The sequence below is a fragment of the Nestor notabilis genome, unplaced genomic scaffold (assembly GCF_000696875.1).
Source record: "Nestor notabilis isolate BGI_N333 unplaced genomic scaffold, ASM69687v1 scaffold16631, whole genome shotgun sequence".
Classification (NCBI taxonomy): domain Eukaryota; kingdom Metazoa; phylum Chordata; class Aves; order Psittaciformes; family Psittacidae; genus Nestor; species Nestor notabilis.
The window spans coordinates 32,990-48,638 of NW_009915337.1; the positions used below are offsets into that span (position 1 = coordinate 32,990).

The window sequence follows — 15,649 nt, forward strand, 5'->3', positions numbered from 1 at the left end:
GACTTGGACAATAGTGTCTTCTCATTAAGAAATAAGCCAGGGAGAAAGCTGGTTTAGACTTCTGTTCACAAAATGTGTACCACAATATGGTTCAGTTACCACTACCTTGCACAAGTTCAGAGAGTAAAAATTCCAACTCCTGAACCTTTCATGACAGAAGCTATCTGAAATGGTGTGCTGCAACTACCCTTTACTCCACCCAGGTACCATCTTCTACTAAAAAGCAAAAAGGCAAATGCTTGCCTCGTAGAACAGCAGTCATCTCAGATGTTCAAAGTGACCTACATTCTCTGCTGGACTTATGAAGAAGGTAAACTAAGCTAGACTATGCATTTACCAGACATCTCAGTATCTCCCACAGGTGGAGCTGCAGTTCTGTGAAGTCCTATGTTATATATCATGTATCTTATTGCTAATGTTCAATAGCCTTTGTCTTTTCTGTAACTTATTGAATGTAAACTGGAAACTAGTTTACTTGCGATAACCTAGAAATACCCTCTGCTACCTGCGGTATGTGGCCAGCTTTTTGGAAGTTCTCAAGCCTGGCACGTGTGTTTGGAGCAATTTTTGTGAACACGAGCCAACCTCCGTCAAGACAGCATGGGAGCAAAGACATGACTAGCTTCCCAACCAGCAGTTCAAAAATACAGAAACCCCCACAACTGTCTCTTGGCTTTCTCTCAATGAACTTCATTCTGTAACTGTTTTTGGAGGGTGTCATTCCTTATTGTATGAGCTTACAACTCCTGTAACCTTACTTAAGATGCCTAAATATGCATGTAGAAGGTTGGTTTGTTTGTATATGAAGAGTATCGGTTGTCATACATGAAATGCAGAGCTCAAGTCAAATGGTGCCTATTAAGCCTAAATATGTAAACAGTTCACCGATAGCCTTGCTACATGTAACTTGAATTCTTGCAAGAAAAGAACTAACTTCCATTATTGAGTTCCTTGTTACTCTTGTTTTTTCACTATTTAAGCCAGACTTCATGGTTCTGGGCTGCTACTGTCAGTGTAGCAGGGAAAACAAATCCTTGTAAATCAGGAGAGAAAAGGAGGTATGTCTGCTACATAGAATTTTAAATTAAAGGATTTTTAGTTGAACAAAACAATAGGTTAACTTGGAACTGTGGTTTACATAGTGTTTCCTATCACTAAACATTTTAGTTGCCTTAGGCAGGGAAAGATCTTTGCTGTAATCATCTTGGGGTCGAATAACACTAGTCCTTGCTGTTTTTTAAAAAACTAAGCCAAATCCATTTTAGATAAGCATTTTAAAATAAAAATAGTCTTCTCTATTGTGTATTCACCTTATTTTGTACTGCTTATATACTTCTAATGTTCATGAACATGGGAAAAGTCATTATTTTTTGCCTTAGTTCTGTAAATTATGTGGAACTTGGTTTCTCTTCTACTTTGTGCTTCCTTTGGAGAAATACTGAAGGCTAGCCCTGAGCTGCTGTCATGTAGTTCAAGATTTTTAAGATGGGGAAGACTTGTGATTGTTCACTGGAAGGCAGTAAAAGCCAGATGAATTCTCAGTGCCTGCACTAGAGCCAGTTTGCCATCTTTACAGCTACATTTTCCAGGATTTTCATTACTGTCACAGCAATACAGAAACATTCAAATACATTAATCATGATTATAAGCAAACATCTAAAATGGTATACAACCTCCACTGCAGAGAAATGAGGAAAAACTGTGTCTTCAGGGCAGTACTGCTGCTTATTTCAATTTCAAGCTGCCAATTGCTGGCAGACAAGCAGGTGTTCCACTTCCGAGTTTCTTCATTGCTTTCCAGCTCTAGCTCAGCAGTGCTGCTGCTCAGTTGATGGAGTTGAAATGGTATCACTCCACAATACAACTGTATGTTAGGAGAAATGAACAAATGTCTTGCATTGTCAAGGAGGAGTTAAACCCATCACTATGGAAGAAGTAATTTTGCACCAAAATGAAGAATTGTCCTGTCCAAAACAGTCAGACCTGGAGGATTTCCGTGTATGGCCCAGATAAGACTGGGTAGTATGGTTTATCAAAGAGCAAGTCAGCTTTTTAAAGTTTTTATTTTTTTCCTCTTGTAGCAGAAGGCTGCTCAGCACAAAACCTTGCCTTTAGTATTTCACACAGGAGAATGACCTGTTCCAGGAAGGGAAGGGTAGGTTTCGGGCTTCTCTTGTTTGGGATTTCTACCTATACCAACCATTACAGAAGGTGGTAGGATCCAGCAGCAGCATTGCAGTCAGAGCAAGAAAATGAAGGTCATGCAAAAGCTGACTAACCAATGGAACAAATTAGCAATTCCTCTTTTGCAATGACAAAGTAACAAAAGGATTACAAAAAAATTGCGGAGTAGTAAAAATGCAGTCCTCATGTCTTGCGTTCCTATGTTGCTAGTGACTATCACAGTGTTCAGCTATTCAGATTCTCTAGTACCATTACAGTTAAAAACAAAAGAACAAACTGCAGCTGGAGTGACTTACTCCATTTCTCGCTGTCTTCAAGGACAACTTCTACATTTGAGGCAACATACCTCCTACACAATTTACTTCAGTAAAACAAAATCCACTGAATTCAGCACAGTACGAGCTAAATGACTAGGTTTTCTCTGCTCATAATTTCTATGAAGATTATTTTAGCTTAAAGGACTAGGCAAGAAGATAACCCAGTCTTCCTACTTGCAAAGCGAGACAATTTGATGCAATTTAGCAAAAATAATGGAACCTCGTAATCTCTCCAAGTGGTTCGGTTCAAAGCAGAATTTCAGCAGCTCTGCTGTTCCTATTAGACATGAGGCTCTACTGCATTATTTTTACTCTGTCCCAAATGTTACTAAATTCCTAAAAAAACATTTTGTCAGTGCGCATTAAAAAAAAAATCAAATCTGTAATAAATCAATTAAAACTATAACATCCTTCAACAATGCAGTTGATTAAAATCAGCTTCACCTGTAAAACTTCATACAAACCACTTTAAACAGCAGTTGTCATTCAGATAACACAGAAAAGATGAGTATATATATTCCATGTAAAAGTACTTTTATCCTGGAGATCCCTCTCAGTCTGGATACGGTACTAGATATTTCATCTTGCAGATGTTAACTGATACACAGATTATGCTCAGATATCCTACTTTCTGGTAGTAGGTATCCTACTCTCTTGTCTTTCAAACAAGCTTCACAACAGGAAAATACTTATGAGGGGAGAAGTCAAATTCTGGAGGAACCTAGAAATAAGATATTTAAAACATCACACAGCAGTACTACTGAGTTTAATGCTCAGAATGAGGGACACCCTGCAGATAGAAGAAACTTTTAAACCACACAAAAAGAAGGGGGGGGGAGGGGAATAATTCTGGGTATGCCAATCACTCTCCAGTAGTAACGGGCACACAGCTATAGATTGCTGCTGGTGCGCCTCTTCAGTATGCTCCTTCATTCTTCTGTGCTTAGCCTTCCACAGGAAGCCTGAAGGCCCTCTCTTCCCTCTCATCTGCATGACACCTGCTAATCCTGACCAACAGCACCCTCTCCACTGTGTTCACACAGGCTGCTGACACACTGCAAACAATTACATCTTCCTGCTCTTCAACGCCCATATTTGTACATGTCCTCTCACATGCACTTCCTACTTTTTTTTTCCAAACATTTGGAAGTAAGAGTTTTCCATTAATTGCAACAAAAAATTTCCACGGGAAAAATGGATTGTTACTTTCCCAGTTCTTTTAAGAGTTAGAGTAACTGTGGCCTGAATCTGTTCATTCAGCTGGAAAGAGACCTGTGGCAGCACTGCGTGTAGTACTACATTTCACATTTAACTCAACTGGCATTTTCTTACCTTGGAGTCCTTTTTGTGGCCTCCTGCCAGCAGCTTCATGACCACAATATTGGGTTTAGCAACTTTCAGGATTCTACTGACCTAAACATAAGACAGCAATAAGTTTTCAAGTGAAAGCATATGACCTCAGAAGTATTTCAAAGATAATACTCAAATGTTTACATACTCTACAACAGTCCTCTTACAGTATCAATTTAACAGAGATCAGAGGTGTTTTGGATTTGCTTTTAAGTATAAAAGCTGGATTAATGAAATTTAATAAAGGGAGCGCTTATTTTAATGCTCACTTTTTTAATTCAACAGACCATACAAACCACTGCTCTCCATACTATGGCAAGTTCCAAGGCACTCATCCAAGTAAAGATTTAGACAGCCTCTAGGCATCTACTCCCAACACTATGAAACAGTGAGAAGGGAACATTCAAGTACTAAACTGGTGTCTTTTTGCACTGAAGTGCTCTGGGCACACTCAAACTTACTCTAACTATCCTGGTTACCCTCAGTTGGATGACTTGCGTGTGAATGCAATCAGGATCCAGGGAACAGGTAGGGATTTCTAAATTCTCAGGAAAACATAATCACGTAACTGTTCTTAACCCACTCAGATGCAACAGAATGAACATCCTCCTTACTCCAAAATACAGTCACAGACACTTAGTTTTTAGGTGACGGACAAAGAGGGAGAAATTCCTACCTGTGTTTACAGCCCAGTCCTGAGAAAACTGCTCCAGGAAACAAGTGCCAGACACAATCCTCTTTTCAGCCTGATGACATCTAAACCTATTTTTCCTGTCTCTCAGGAGTATATCCGAAATACCAGATTCCAAGTAAGTAAGGTAGGCATGTGTTACCTTCCTCATAAATCTGATATGCTTTCACAACAGGGCCAGAAGGAAACATGCAAGATGGAATTAAGTTGCTATCTAGCGTTTAAGAAACTTGGCAGGGAGAGGTTTTGGAACAGCGAGCACAATCCTGATTATGTCATCTACTGTACTGAAACAGACTGCTGTGTAAGACAACATCACTCTCCTCTGTCCACTCCTTAATCAAAGCACTCAGCTTTGCTCAGTATTTTGCAAAGTGTATTTTGGATCTCAAGCAGATCCAGCTGAAAACATGTATGTATTCTACTATGAGCATATGCTGCAGTATTTCAGTCTTACCTCGTAGTCTGGATTAGGAATATTCTCAAGAATCATTTTAGCTTGCTGGAAGTGTTTGCTAGCTGCCATGTAGAGATCCGATGACTGAGGAGGTGGACTGTACTTATTCAAGTCAGACATTTCCTAGCATGTTGCAGAAATATATAAATGTGTATTAAAATCAGTTGCCAACAAGTTTAACATATATATTTAACAATATTCAAGAAGAGAGTTCAGTCAACTATAAAATATTTAGGAATATTTGGGTTGAAAACATTTAAAATGGCAAATATCAAGCAGCAATATGGTGCTTAAAAATGACAGTGCCATAAAATACAATAAACTTCCCATACTTGTAAAACAATCAATCTCCTGAATAACTTGTTGTTCATTTGCTTTAAGAGTGCCATGCACCATGGTGTGAAATTACAGGAAAAAAACAGGAGGGGGAAAAAAAGTATACAATACTGTTTGCTCAAATCAAGTTTACAGCAAGCGAGATAATGAAACTGTTCAAATGAATGAACAGTTAATTTTACACAATTTTGACACTTCCAATTTTTTTTTCTTTAGGGATAAAAACACCTCAATGACAAGGAGGAAGTCATGGTAGTCTCAATTTCCCCTACAAATATTCGTTAACGTTAAATTAGGGAGAGTGACTGGCATACAAAATAGCATCATTTCTGTTCAGACAGACCTGCAGAAACAAAGTCTGGCCACTATAAATTCAAGTTCAACAAAAAACACCCAAATTTCTGCACCTGAGGCAGAATAACCCCACAAATCAGTAGAGGCTAATAACCACCTGGATGACTAGCAGGGTTACTGTGAACACCAACCTGAATACAAGCTAACAAGGTGGTCTTACTAAAAGCCTCATATGGGACTATACAAGTAGGAGTATGGCCAGCAGATCAAGGGAGATTATCATTCTATCCTTCATTTGTGCTGTAACACCCGAAATACTGCATCCAGTGTTGAATCCACTTAAAGAAAGATGCTGAGATGCAGAGATGGATGGGAGCCTAGAGCACATGATCCATGGGAGAGGTCAATGGACCAGAATGCTGGTGGGTAACCTTAATAGCAGACCACAACTACTTGAAAGACAGTTGCAAAGCCGTCAGGAGACAAATGCTTCTTGTTAACAACAGACAATATAACATGGAGGGAGAGGTCATAAATTGCAGCTTGGGTAATTCAGACCAGGTATTAGGAAAACAGGTGAGTAATGTAGCCCTCAATCAGGTTACCCAAGACTAAATGGACCAGAAAAAGTAACTGGATCAGGTTAATCAAAGAGGTCGGAGAATCTCCATCTTTTGATTTTTTTCAGACTTGGCTAGACAAAGACACAGCTGATGTGATCTATAATGCTACCTCAAGGAGGACAGCGGACAAGACAAGCCTCTACAGGTCATTTCCAACCAATGCTTACATTATTTAACACTCAAAATTACTTTAGTTTCCTTTTCCTGTTTGCTTGCTGTAGTAATAGAAACATGCTGCTGTACGAACTGCAGCCAAAAAGTCTGACAACAGACTTCCAAGAGACTTTATTTTCAAGCGAACTAACACTAGCATCTCAAACCACCAAGTCAGACCAATTTTTAAATATCTAATTCTAGTAACAATTCAAAGCAATGTATTTTGCTTGCACACAACTAAAGCAAGAACTCCTTGCCATTTTAACTTATGCTTCGATATGAACTTTGAGAAATTAAAGGCTCTTTCTACAATGACAACAAGGTCTAAAGCAGGTGACTAAATGACTTACAAAAGTGAGTGGCATCACATTTTAAGATTACTCACTTTAAACTGCAAGTAGTGGACCGGGGGTGGTGTTATAACACTGTTGAATGGAGCAAACCTGTGTTCATATCGAACTTGTTCACTATCCAGTTCAAACTTCGGTTTCCTTACTTTGCCATCCATGTCAAATGCAATCATTGTCTAAAAAGGAAAGGATAAATATAATGAAGTGTGAGCTTTATGTCATATTTTTCTGTGGACAAAATGAAAGTTGATTTAGCTGTAACTGGTAAGATAGAAAAATAGTAGAGAATTTACCATATCACACTGTAAAACTGAACTTAATTTCCATTCTCAGTAAAAACAAAAAAGACATACAGTGTATGCTTGATTCTTATTACAAAAAAAAATAAAATTGAGACCAGTGTTCAGCAAGCACAAACATATTACCTTGTACATCCCAGCACACATATTTTGGTATGCTTGACTCATGGTGATCTCTCTGCTGAGGGGGCGAACTGCAAATTTCACATAAAAATATTTTTTTAAATTCAGCGCAAGTACATACACTAATTTCAGATTGAAAGAGTTCTTTAAAATTTTAAGAAAATGACAAAATTCTCAATTACATTTTAAAATAAAGAAAACTGAAGCGTAAAATGCATGGATGTGCATATTTCGGCTCACTTGGCTCCTGATTACACTAAATCTCAAGACATACTTAAGAGTCACATGAACACCACACTGACATCCATGAAATAAACTGGTCCAGACAGTTAGTGTTACTACAGAACACTTAATAATTTAGAATTTAGAGCTTGTAGTTGAGAGGCCTGTTTGCTTAGTTCATAGTTTGATTTTTAAACTTCGAAGACTAAACGGTTAAAGCATTTTTATCTTCAGAAAGATTTTTACCCTGATAATATTAATCTGCCCTTTAATTTCCAGCATTTAATTAGTGCCAAAGCACCTCTTGGCACCTTTGTAAAAAGTATAAAATACAGCAGTAATTTTTAAATTTTGAGATACAAGGGAATTCAGTTGATACGATCTTGAGGTATTCACATCTACTTGTTCCCCCTGAAAAGGCGACAAGGATAAACACACAAAAAAGAAGAGCAAAGAACAGAAGCGAGCTTCTGCATGGTGTTTATCTGCAATGTTAATACTAACTCCAACATACCACAATCTTCGTGGCCACTTAGGCATAGCAAATCTATTAAATCTGTATCAAAAAAGTTTGAGTGCCTTTTTGGTAGCAGGCTTACGGTTCCGACCACAGAGAGACTGCTATGGTATAGGAAGGGAAATGCTCATCTTCTATTACGCATGTTCACCAGATAAAGTGTGAGCTTCCAAAGGGGCTTTGCACAGCAGTACTACCAATGAATTAAAACAGGGCAATTCACCATTGTAAAATGATACCATTTAAAATAGTGATAACCGTTTATTAAAGCTGGTGATACAAGCTTTAATACCTTCTGAAACCAAAGAAAGTTTAGTCTTTGAATCTAGCTACAGTCACAAAACCAACGTAATTCTACAGGAATTATAGACTGTAGAAAGGTAGAGGTAATTGCTCTGGACTTAATTACATCTCACAGGATCAAACACATAACACAACTGGTGAAGCTGTGAATATAAATGAGCCTGAATGTTTCTAAAAGACCTATTTAAAAGTAAGTAAATACATAAATGGGAAATTCTTACACTGACTTTTTAACTAAAGAAGTTTTACATTCAGCCTTTGTAAACTTCAAGACATTTTTCCTAACCACATCAGTTGACTCTTTAATTTCAATTCTACATGACTGCATGAAGGGGGAGGAAAAATAAGTTACGCTCTACACATAGGTACCTTTTTTCTTTTTCTTTGTTTTCTTACTACTACGGCCTTTCTGTTGTTCCTCCATTATTCTCTCCTCTGCCATTTGAGAGCTGTCAGCGCGGCTCAGTGTTGACATCAACCACGCATAGAGGAACTCTGACAGATACCTACAGTAAAAATAGTATGTAGCTGTTACATTCTACAGTGAAAAACATCTATAACGCACACATGCTCAATGAATTCCATGCCATTTACTCAAAGAACTAATCATGAAGGACAACTTCTAGGGCCTTAAAACTCTTTGTTTTGCATGGCTGAAATGAACAGATTAGTCTGTGATCTGTTTTTTTGCTTTTTAAGTAAGACATTACACAGATTCAAAGACACAGCTCAAGCTCTGCAAGTTTCTTACACATTTACTAAGTATAAGCTTTTTATTATTTCAAAACCCATATAATTTTTTTCTAGAATTCTTCCTTCCTCCAGAAAACGAAGCATTTTTAAAAAAGGTACTATGTTGATACCTTTTCTAATTTTGTTAGGAATTACTGTTTTGAGGAACACATGCAACTCCTGAAAATTTAGAAGAAATCTTTAAGAACACTTTAGGAGTGATTTCTTAGTGAGCAGAAGAGGGTCCAATCTCTTGACTGACTTGAAATCAAAACGAATGGAGGTGGGGCAGAGAAAAGAAAAAAAAAAGTAGAAATTGCAGATCTGGAGCACATAAAGACTTAATACTTCATAAAAAGTCATAATTCAGAATAAAAATTACTGAGAAATAATTGTGAATCTCATTTGCACATTCCCTGTCAGAAACTTCCTTTTTTCTATTGGTCCTTTGTTTGTTCTCTCACAGCAGTTGACATGACTGCTCCCATTAACAGTGATTTTATTAAAATGGTGGGGGGAAATACAGGCAGGTAAAAACTACTGTCTTACAGAAAACTTGGTATTACTTATTGAGGTATACCTAAAGAATACTGCTACCACCGGGTAACTATCTGGAGTACTCATTTTCTCACTTAATGCAAAATCCACTAATGAAACAGCATAGAAACATAACGAAATGCACTGAAGTTCAAGTCATTTGAACCAGTCTAATCTCTCAGAAAGAACACTTACAGCCTATCAAGTAAGAGCTTATTGGTAGCTTTACAGAAAAGACATATCCAAACCCAAAAATAAAACAGCAAAGTACAGAGCACTTTTAACACAGGAAAGTTCAACCTCAAATTTTTAATGCTGAATCAGACATGAACCATCATTTTTCTTTAGGATCAAGCCATCAACTACGAAAGTAATAAGAACAGAAGGGAGAGGGGGGGGAAGAGTATTTTTAATCCATATAGTGCAGTCATTTTCACTACAGGCAGATGTCGTCCCTTCAAATATACTCACAGGATAAAATGTTGTTTTTATGTAGTCAGCCTTCAGATTAAAATCACAACTTAAAACTCTGAAGATCTTTTTAAAAATAGAGAGCAACAAGACTATTGATCTTTGTACTGCAAAACCAGAAAAGAATGAAGGAAATAACTGCTTTCATCCTGCATTTTCTTGTCTGACAAAAATCACATTACTTTTCATTCACTGTCATTAGAAGACAATTTTAAAAAGCTACATAAGAGCGAGTTACTCTTTCAAGGAAGAAAATAGGTACACTACTTGGTAAGTCTAGAAAAGAGACCAGCAGATTATTTCTTTCCTCCACTTGTGATTTTATGAATAAGCAAGCTAAATACTGTGTTGAGCAAGCCTGAGATCAAAAAAAATAAAAATCATAGTTGAAGTCCCTCTTTTCAATATTTGCAGCTCTGTGGGAACATCCCTCCTTCAACAGCTGTCAAATAAAGCATCCTCTTACCAATATATGTAGTAATATTCATGCATACTGTAAAGTTCCAACTCAAAGCCACTCAGAAGATACTGTATCATAATACGAAGGTTATGATATAGGACCCAGGTGCCCAAGCAAGCCAAATGTTGCCTTTGTGGTTCCTGCTTCAGTAGCATACTATGAAGTGCTGCATCTACTTTCTCTGCCTATTGAAAAAGAGAGCAAAGTAATATACAGAGGAAAAAGTACACTTAACTGAAACAGCATCCAGTGTCTGCCAGAAATAAAAATCTGAATACAAATTGGGTCAGCAAAGCCACACTCCCCATTATGAGACAGAAATATGTTTTTACAGATATTGCCACCTCCATAGTCTGGAGCTGTCAGAAAACAGGAAAGCTATTCACGTAAGTAAATTCTGCTGCATGGGGAAATAAAAAGGCCACTCTGCATAATAATATCACAGTAATAATAGGAGTTTTTCAATTTAACTTTTTAAAAAGTATTTATATATAAATTGCTAGCAGTCGCATTAGCACTGAAACTCAGAATCCATTTCAAGCTTTCATCCATTTTGCTATACTGGCAATAATTACCTAAAAAAAAAAACCAAACCAAAAAACTACCTGCATTGAAAAAATAAATTTTTGCTTAACATGCAAGACACACAGTGGTCCAGAGAAAACAGGTCATTTAGTTTCTACAACTAGGTTAAACTATTTTAGTTTAGAGAAACTAAAATATTGCTAAGACCAATGCAGTCTTCAAAAGCAGTTTTAGGAAGACATGAAGTCCCCCAGTTGAAAGGTTATCAGTAGTCCTGAACAAACCAACCCACGTAACTTGCTATAAAGTGGAAAAAAAAAAAAACAAACAAAAAAAAACCAGCGGGTCTCAGCTGCAGAATTGCAACAAACTCTCCAGAAGCTGGAACATAAAATACCTTCTCCACCTCCCCACCTCCAAGTTCCTCAAATGCTCTCCTTAGCATGCACATCTTGGAAAATAATTACTTCATGCCTCTTGCTGCTGAAGAAACACATTTCCAGCAGGTGAAAATACACCCTTCCCTAGAATCTTTCACTCCCCATTCTTGTGAAACGGTCAGAATCAGTTAGAGCACGTATTTTTGAGTTGTTATTTGACATATATATTTTAAAACAGTTACAAAATTTTTCAGTTTACATCTTACATAGCTGCAAGACTGAATTTTCAAAGGCGTATGATAAACACAACTCATCCATCTTGCCCTGGTTACATTTTGCAGACTGACAGTTATAAACAGGATAAAGACTACAAGCAGTGGAAGTACATTAAATTAATCTTAAAAATGTAATACATTTGTTCAACAGATCTAACAAAGTCTTTGGATGCAACCTACAGACTTCCTGAGGTGCATTTTAGGAATCCTTGTCCTAAAGATTCTAGGACCAAGGAGCTGCTTCATTCATCTAGAACCTAATACCAGATGCTCCACTCTAGCAGGAAAACACCTGGAAAGAAAACTTTGCTGGCCTGCTGCCTGGAACATTACCTCATCCTGGAGGGTGGCAAATTCCTCAAGAATATGACCCAGTTTATCTCTCTGACGAGCTCTATTGTGTCCATGGATTTGAATCAGACTACAGAATGGCTGAAAGAAAAAAAAAAAAAAAAAAAAATAGTTTTAAATTTTCAACCAACTTTGAAACTACAGGAGGAGTATTACGATGTCTATTTAGACATCTGGTTTATACATTCATATTAGGTGGTGGGTTCCTTAAGGCTCCCTACAGAGTGCAAGCTAGCAGGCAAGCAAGATCTCTGGAGTGATGTAAGAAGTGCTCATTTCCCTGTACACAAGTAAACAAGATTGAGCAAGCATCCTTCAGTAATCTAATCAGAAGAGAATGCCTGTGGTGAGAGAGGTATTTCTTATCCCTAAGTCCATGTGCCCAAGTGGCCTGTATCAGAAACAGCGTAGCCAGCAGGACTACTCAGCATTGGTAAGGCTGCACCTCAAATCCTGTGTTCAGTTCTGGGCCCCTCACTACAAAAGAGACATTGAGGTGCTGCAGCAGGTCCAGAGAAGGTCAAAGCAGCTGGTGAAGGGCCTGGAGCACAAGAGTGATGAGGAACGGCTGAGGGAACTGGGGGTGTTTAGTCTGGAGGAGAGAAGGCTCAGGGGGACCTTATCGCTCTCTACAACTGCCTGAAAGGAGGATGGAGCCACAAGGTGGCTGGTCTCTTTCTGAGGTTACAAGGTATAGGACAAGAGGTAATGGCCTCAGGCTGTGCCAGGGGAGGTTTAGACTGGATATTAGGAAATATTTCTTCACTGAAACAGTTGTAAATCACTGGAACAGGTTGCCCAGGGCAGTGGTTGAGTCACCAGCCCTGGAGGTATTTAGAAGACTGTAGATGTGGTGTTTAGGGACATGATTTAGAGGCAAGCTTGGAAGTGATAGATTAATGGTTGGACTTGATGATCTTGAGGGTCTCTTGAACCTAAATAATTATATGATTCTCTCTTATTTTCATTATGCCACTTAATAACTGAATCTTTTAAACCAATTTTTAAAGTTTTTAAACTGGAGAGAGTGAAAAAATAATTTTGCTTTTACCAGTGCTATGCATTTGTTTTGTGACATGAAACTACCATGTAAAGAGGTAGCAGGTGCAGATTTTTAATAAAGCAGATTTCTAATGTTAGTGAAAAGTCTGGAAGCATAGTACAGGTAAGAAACAACAAAAATTACATTGGCTTTTAAAAAGCATCACCATTCTAAGATGGCAAATTTTGCCTTCATTTCAGGTGTCTAAAGAAAATAGTCTCATTTTCAAACATAAGCAAATCTTGGAAGTGCTCATATATGCATAAGCATGCTGCAATTGGAATGAATGCTTACCCGAACACAATGTGTCACAAAGGAATCAATGTAGTCCTTCGCCTGGTGATTATTATAAAGACAACACCTAAGAGGAAAATGTCCACATACATAGATATGTTTACCAATGCCACCTGTCTACATGGCACAAAATTAAAAAAGAAACATGAGGCAGCAACAGCAAATGATTCCTTCATACGAATGCACTAATAAGTACAAAACATATATGCTCTTTGTATGTCTGTCCTTGCTTTTGACAGCAGAAATATTTTTTCAGACATGTAAACACATGCAAGCAAACTCAAGATCCACTTACTTTGGAGAAAGTACTGGAGGACTGACAAAAGATCTTAAAGCATCTTTTACCATGTCTTGCATGAGATGAGTGCCAAACACCTTCTTGTTATCCACCAGAAAAGTTGTCTGAAAGTGAAAGCGTGTTTTTAGAAACATGTTTTAAGTTAAAAGTAATGCTTTAGAAATTATTACTAGAAAGCTCTTGTGGCACCCGTATTGTATCAGAAACCTGGAAGATTGCTTTGAGAATTAAAATGGTTCAGCTAGGTACAAAGTTACAGACAGAAATAGAGGCATATTGAGATCCGTCACTTCTGTGGTGTTCCCATGACACAAAATACAGCTCTATTACTTGCATAAGACAGTGGAGGCAAAATGATTCTATTTCTTGGACTTTGAAGATGATTAATCAGACAGATGTTTCTGGAGATTAATATAAAATAAGTTATGTGGTTTCCCTGGAAGCAGATAAAAGTAAATCTTCAGACTAATGTAGACTTTTTCCTACCTTTGTATATACTACTACTTTCATTGATTATGTCTGATGCTCATTCCACTTTCCTCCACAAGTGCCACGTCTCTTTCTTACGTGGTTCTTCACCAGCTGGGAAAGCAGCTTTCCTGCCATGTACCCACACGGGATTGCATAAACTCATGCAGTGGAAAGTCAGAACACACACGGAGTGAAAACATTTCACTTGCCAATAGTTACATTCAACTGGCTTCATATGTGGTTTAACTGGGATCAAATGTAAAGAAGTTCTGACATCCTGGGACACCCTAGTCAAGTAAAAATCTCCTGCAGGGAGGTATTTACTCTGAGCTCAGGAATATACAATATGCTTTCAAAGTTAAGCAAAGCAGTGAGAAGAAAAGCAGTAGCCTGTTCTGCCCTCGCCATCAGTTTTATTATTACAGCAGTAGAGGCAGTCTATACATGAAATGTGAATTTAAACAGTGAAGATGACCAGCCTCAAACTGAGACAGAGAACAGCATAAAAACGCATGTACAAGCCCAGCCTTATGGCAGAGAAAAACTTTTAACACCTTCTGCTTTAATCAGCACGTATTAAGATTATCTAAACAACAGTATTTCAAAGCGTTTCAAAAAATTAGATCAGAACGGAAGTCTCCATATACCTAATACATATCTCCAGAAAATTATTTACTACTTATATATTATTGATATGCAGATAATACTTGAAAAAAGAAGATGAATCCATATTTATAACAGATGCAGAAGTATTTTACTCAAAGACATAGATTACGACTTGCCTGTAACAGGGATCTTGAAAGAACACATGGTGATTGCTCACTGAACTCACAGAAAAAGTCCTAATTTACATTTAGGGAGAAAAAAAAAGACAATTCATGTTAATAGGCTAAATTTTTTATATATACACACGTTCATGTTATTATGCATATGCAGAGATTTTAATTTGCATTTTTATATACATAGTCATGTAAATACACCTGTATTTTGTATATACAAACATGTATACATACAGATAACATAGCTTATACAACTTGTAAGAAAATAAGCATGAATAATTCGAACAAATGAGAACATACTATGAAGCTAAAAATCTATTTTTTCTTAAATTACTTGCTATTTAACAGTACAAAAAGTTTCTGAATTTTCTTCTTCAGATGCAACATTTAGAAGGATGACAGTATAGAAAAAAGAAACTGTTAGCATCACGGTGTAACTGAACCTGGTATGTAACAAAACTTCTACGCTTATTTGGTACCAGACGCTTCACGCTAACGCTACTTTCATTAATTTAACAGGAAATAGGAAAGCAAAAGATTTTTGCTTGATCTTCTGATCTAACTGTGGTTTTTTGTCAGAGAACGTTTGTACAGTAAAAAGTATTTCAAGCATTTAAGTGTCTTTTAATAAATGTAGGCAGTAACTGAGAATAACATCACTTAGGAAAAAAACATAAGCAGGTGCTTAACTTTATGGTCATTCAAGGAATTTCATGCTTAAATAAACATGTATTAAGTGTTGTCTTATGTTATAGGTATATATGCCGAGTACTGCTTACTCAATCGGGGGGGGGGGGGGGGGGGGGGGGGAA

At 37.4% G+C, this 15,649-nt stretch overlaps 1 protein-coding gene across 1 annotated transcript in view; it reads right to left on the bottom strand.

Annotated features, from left to right (window-relative positions):
• Nucleotides 1-3,143: 3,143 nt before the first annotated feature.
• The window catches only part of NAA35 (N(alpha)-acetyltransferase 35, NatC auxiliary subunit), a 24,714-nt gene continuing 12,208 nt past the window's right edge, over nt 3,144-15,649 (bottom strand). The window contains exons 12-22 of the mRNA XM_010024099.1: nt 14,841-14,900; nt 13,585-13,691; nt 13,290-13,356; nt 11,936-12,034; nt 10,429-10,607; nt 8,592-8,728; nt 7,184-7,251; nt 6,794-6,934; nt 5,000-5,122; nt 3,834-3,914; nt 3,144-3,222 (exon numbers count right to left, since the gene is read on the bottom strand). Coding sequence (XP_010022401.1) covers nt 3,163-3,222; nt 3,834-3,914; nt 5,000-5,122; nt 6,794-6,934; nt 7,184-7,251; nt 8,592-8,728; nt 10,429-10,607; nt 11,936-12,034; nt 13,290-13,356; nt 13,585-13,691; nt 14,841-14,900 — 1,122 coding nt within the window. The 3' untranslated portion in view covers nt 3,144-3,162. The remainder of the gene's footprint in view (nt 3,223-3,833; nt 3,915-4,999; nt 5,123-6,793; nt 6,935-7,183; nt 7,252-8,591; nt 8,729-10,428; nt 10,608-11,935; nt 12,035-13,289; nt 13,357-13,584; nt 13,692-14,840; nt 14,901-15,649) is intronic.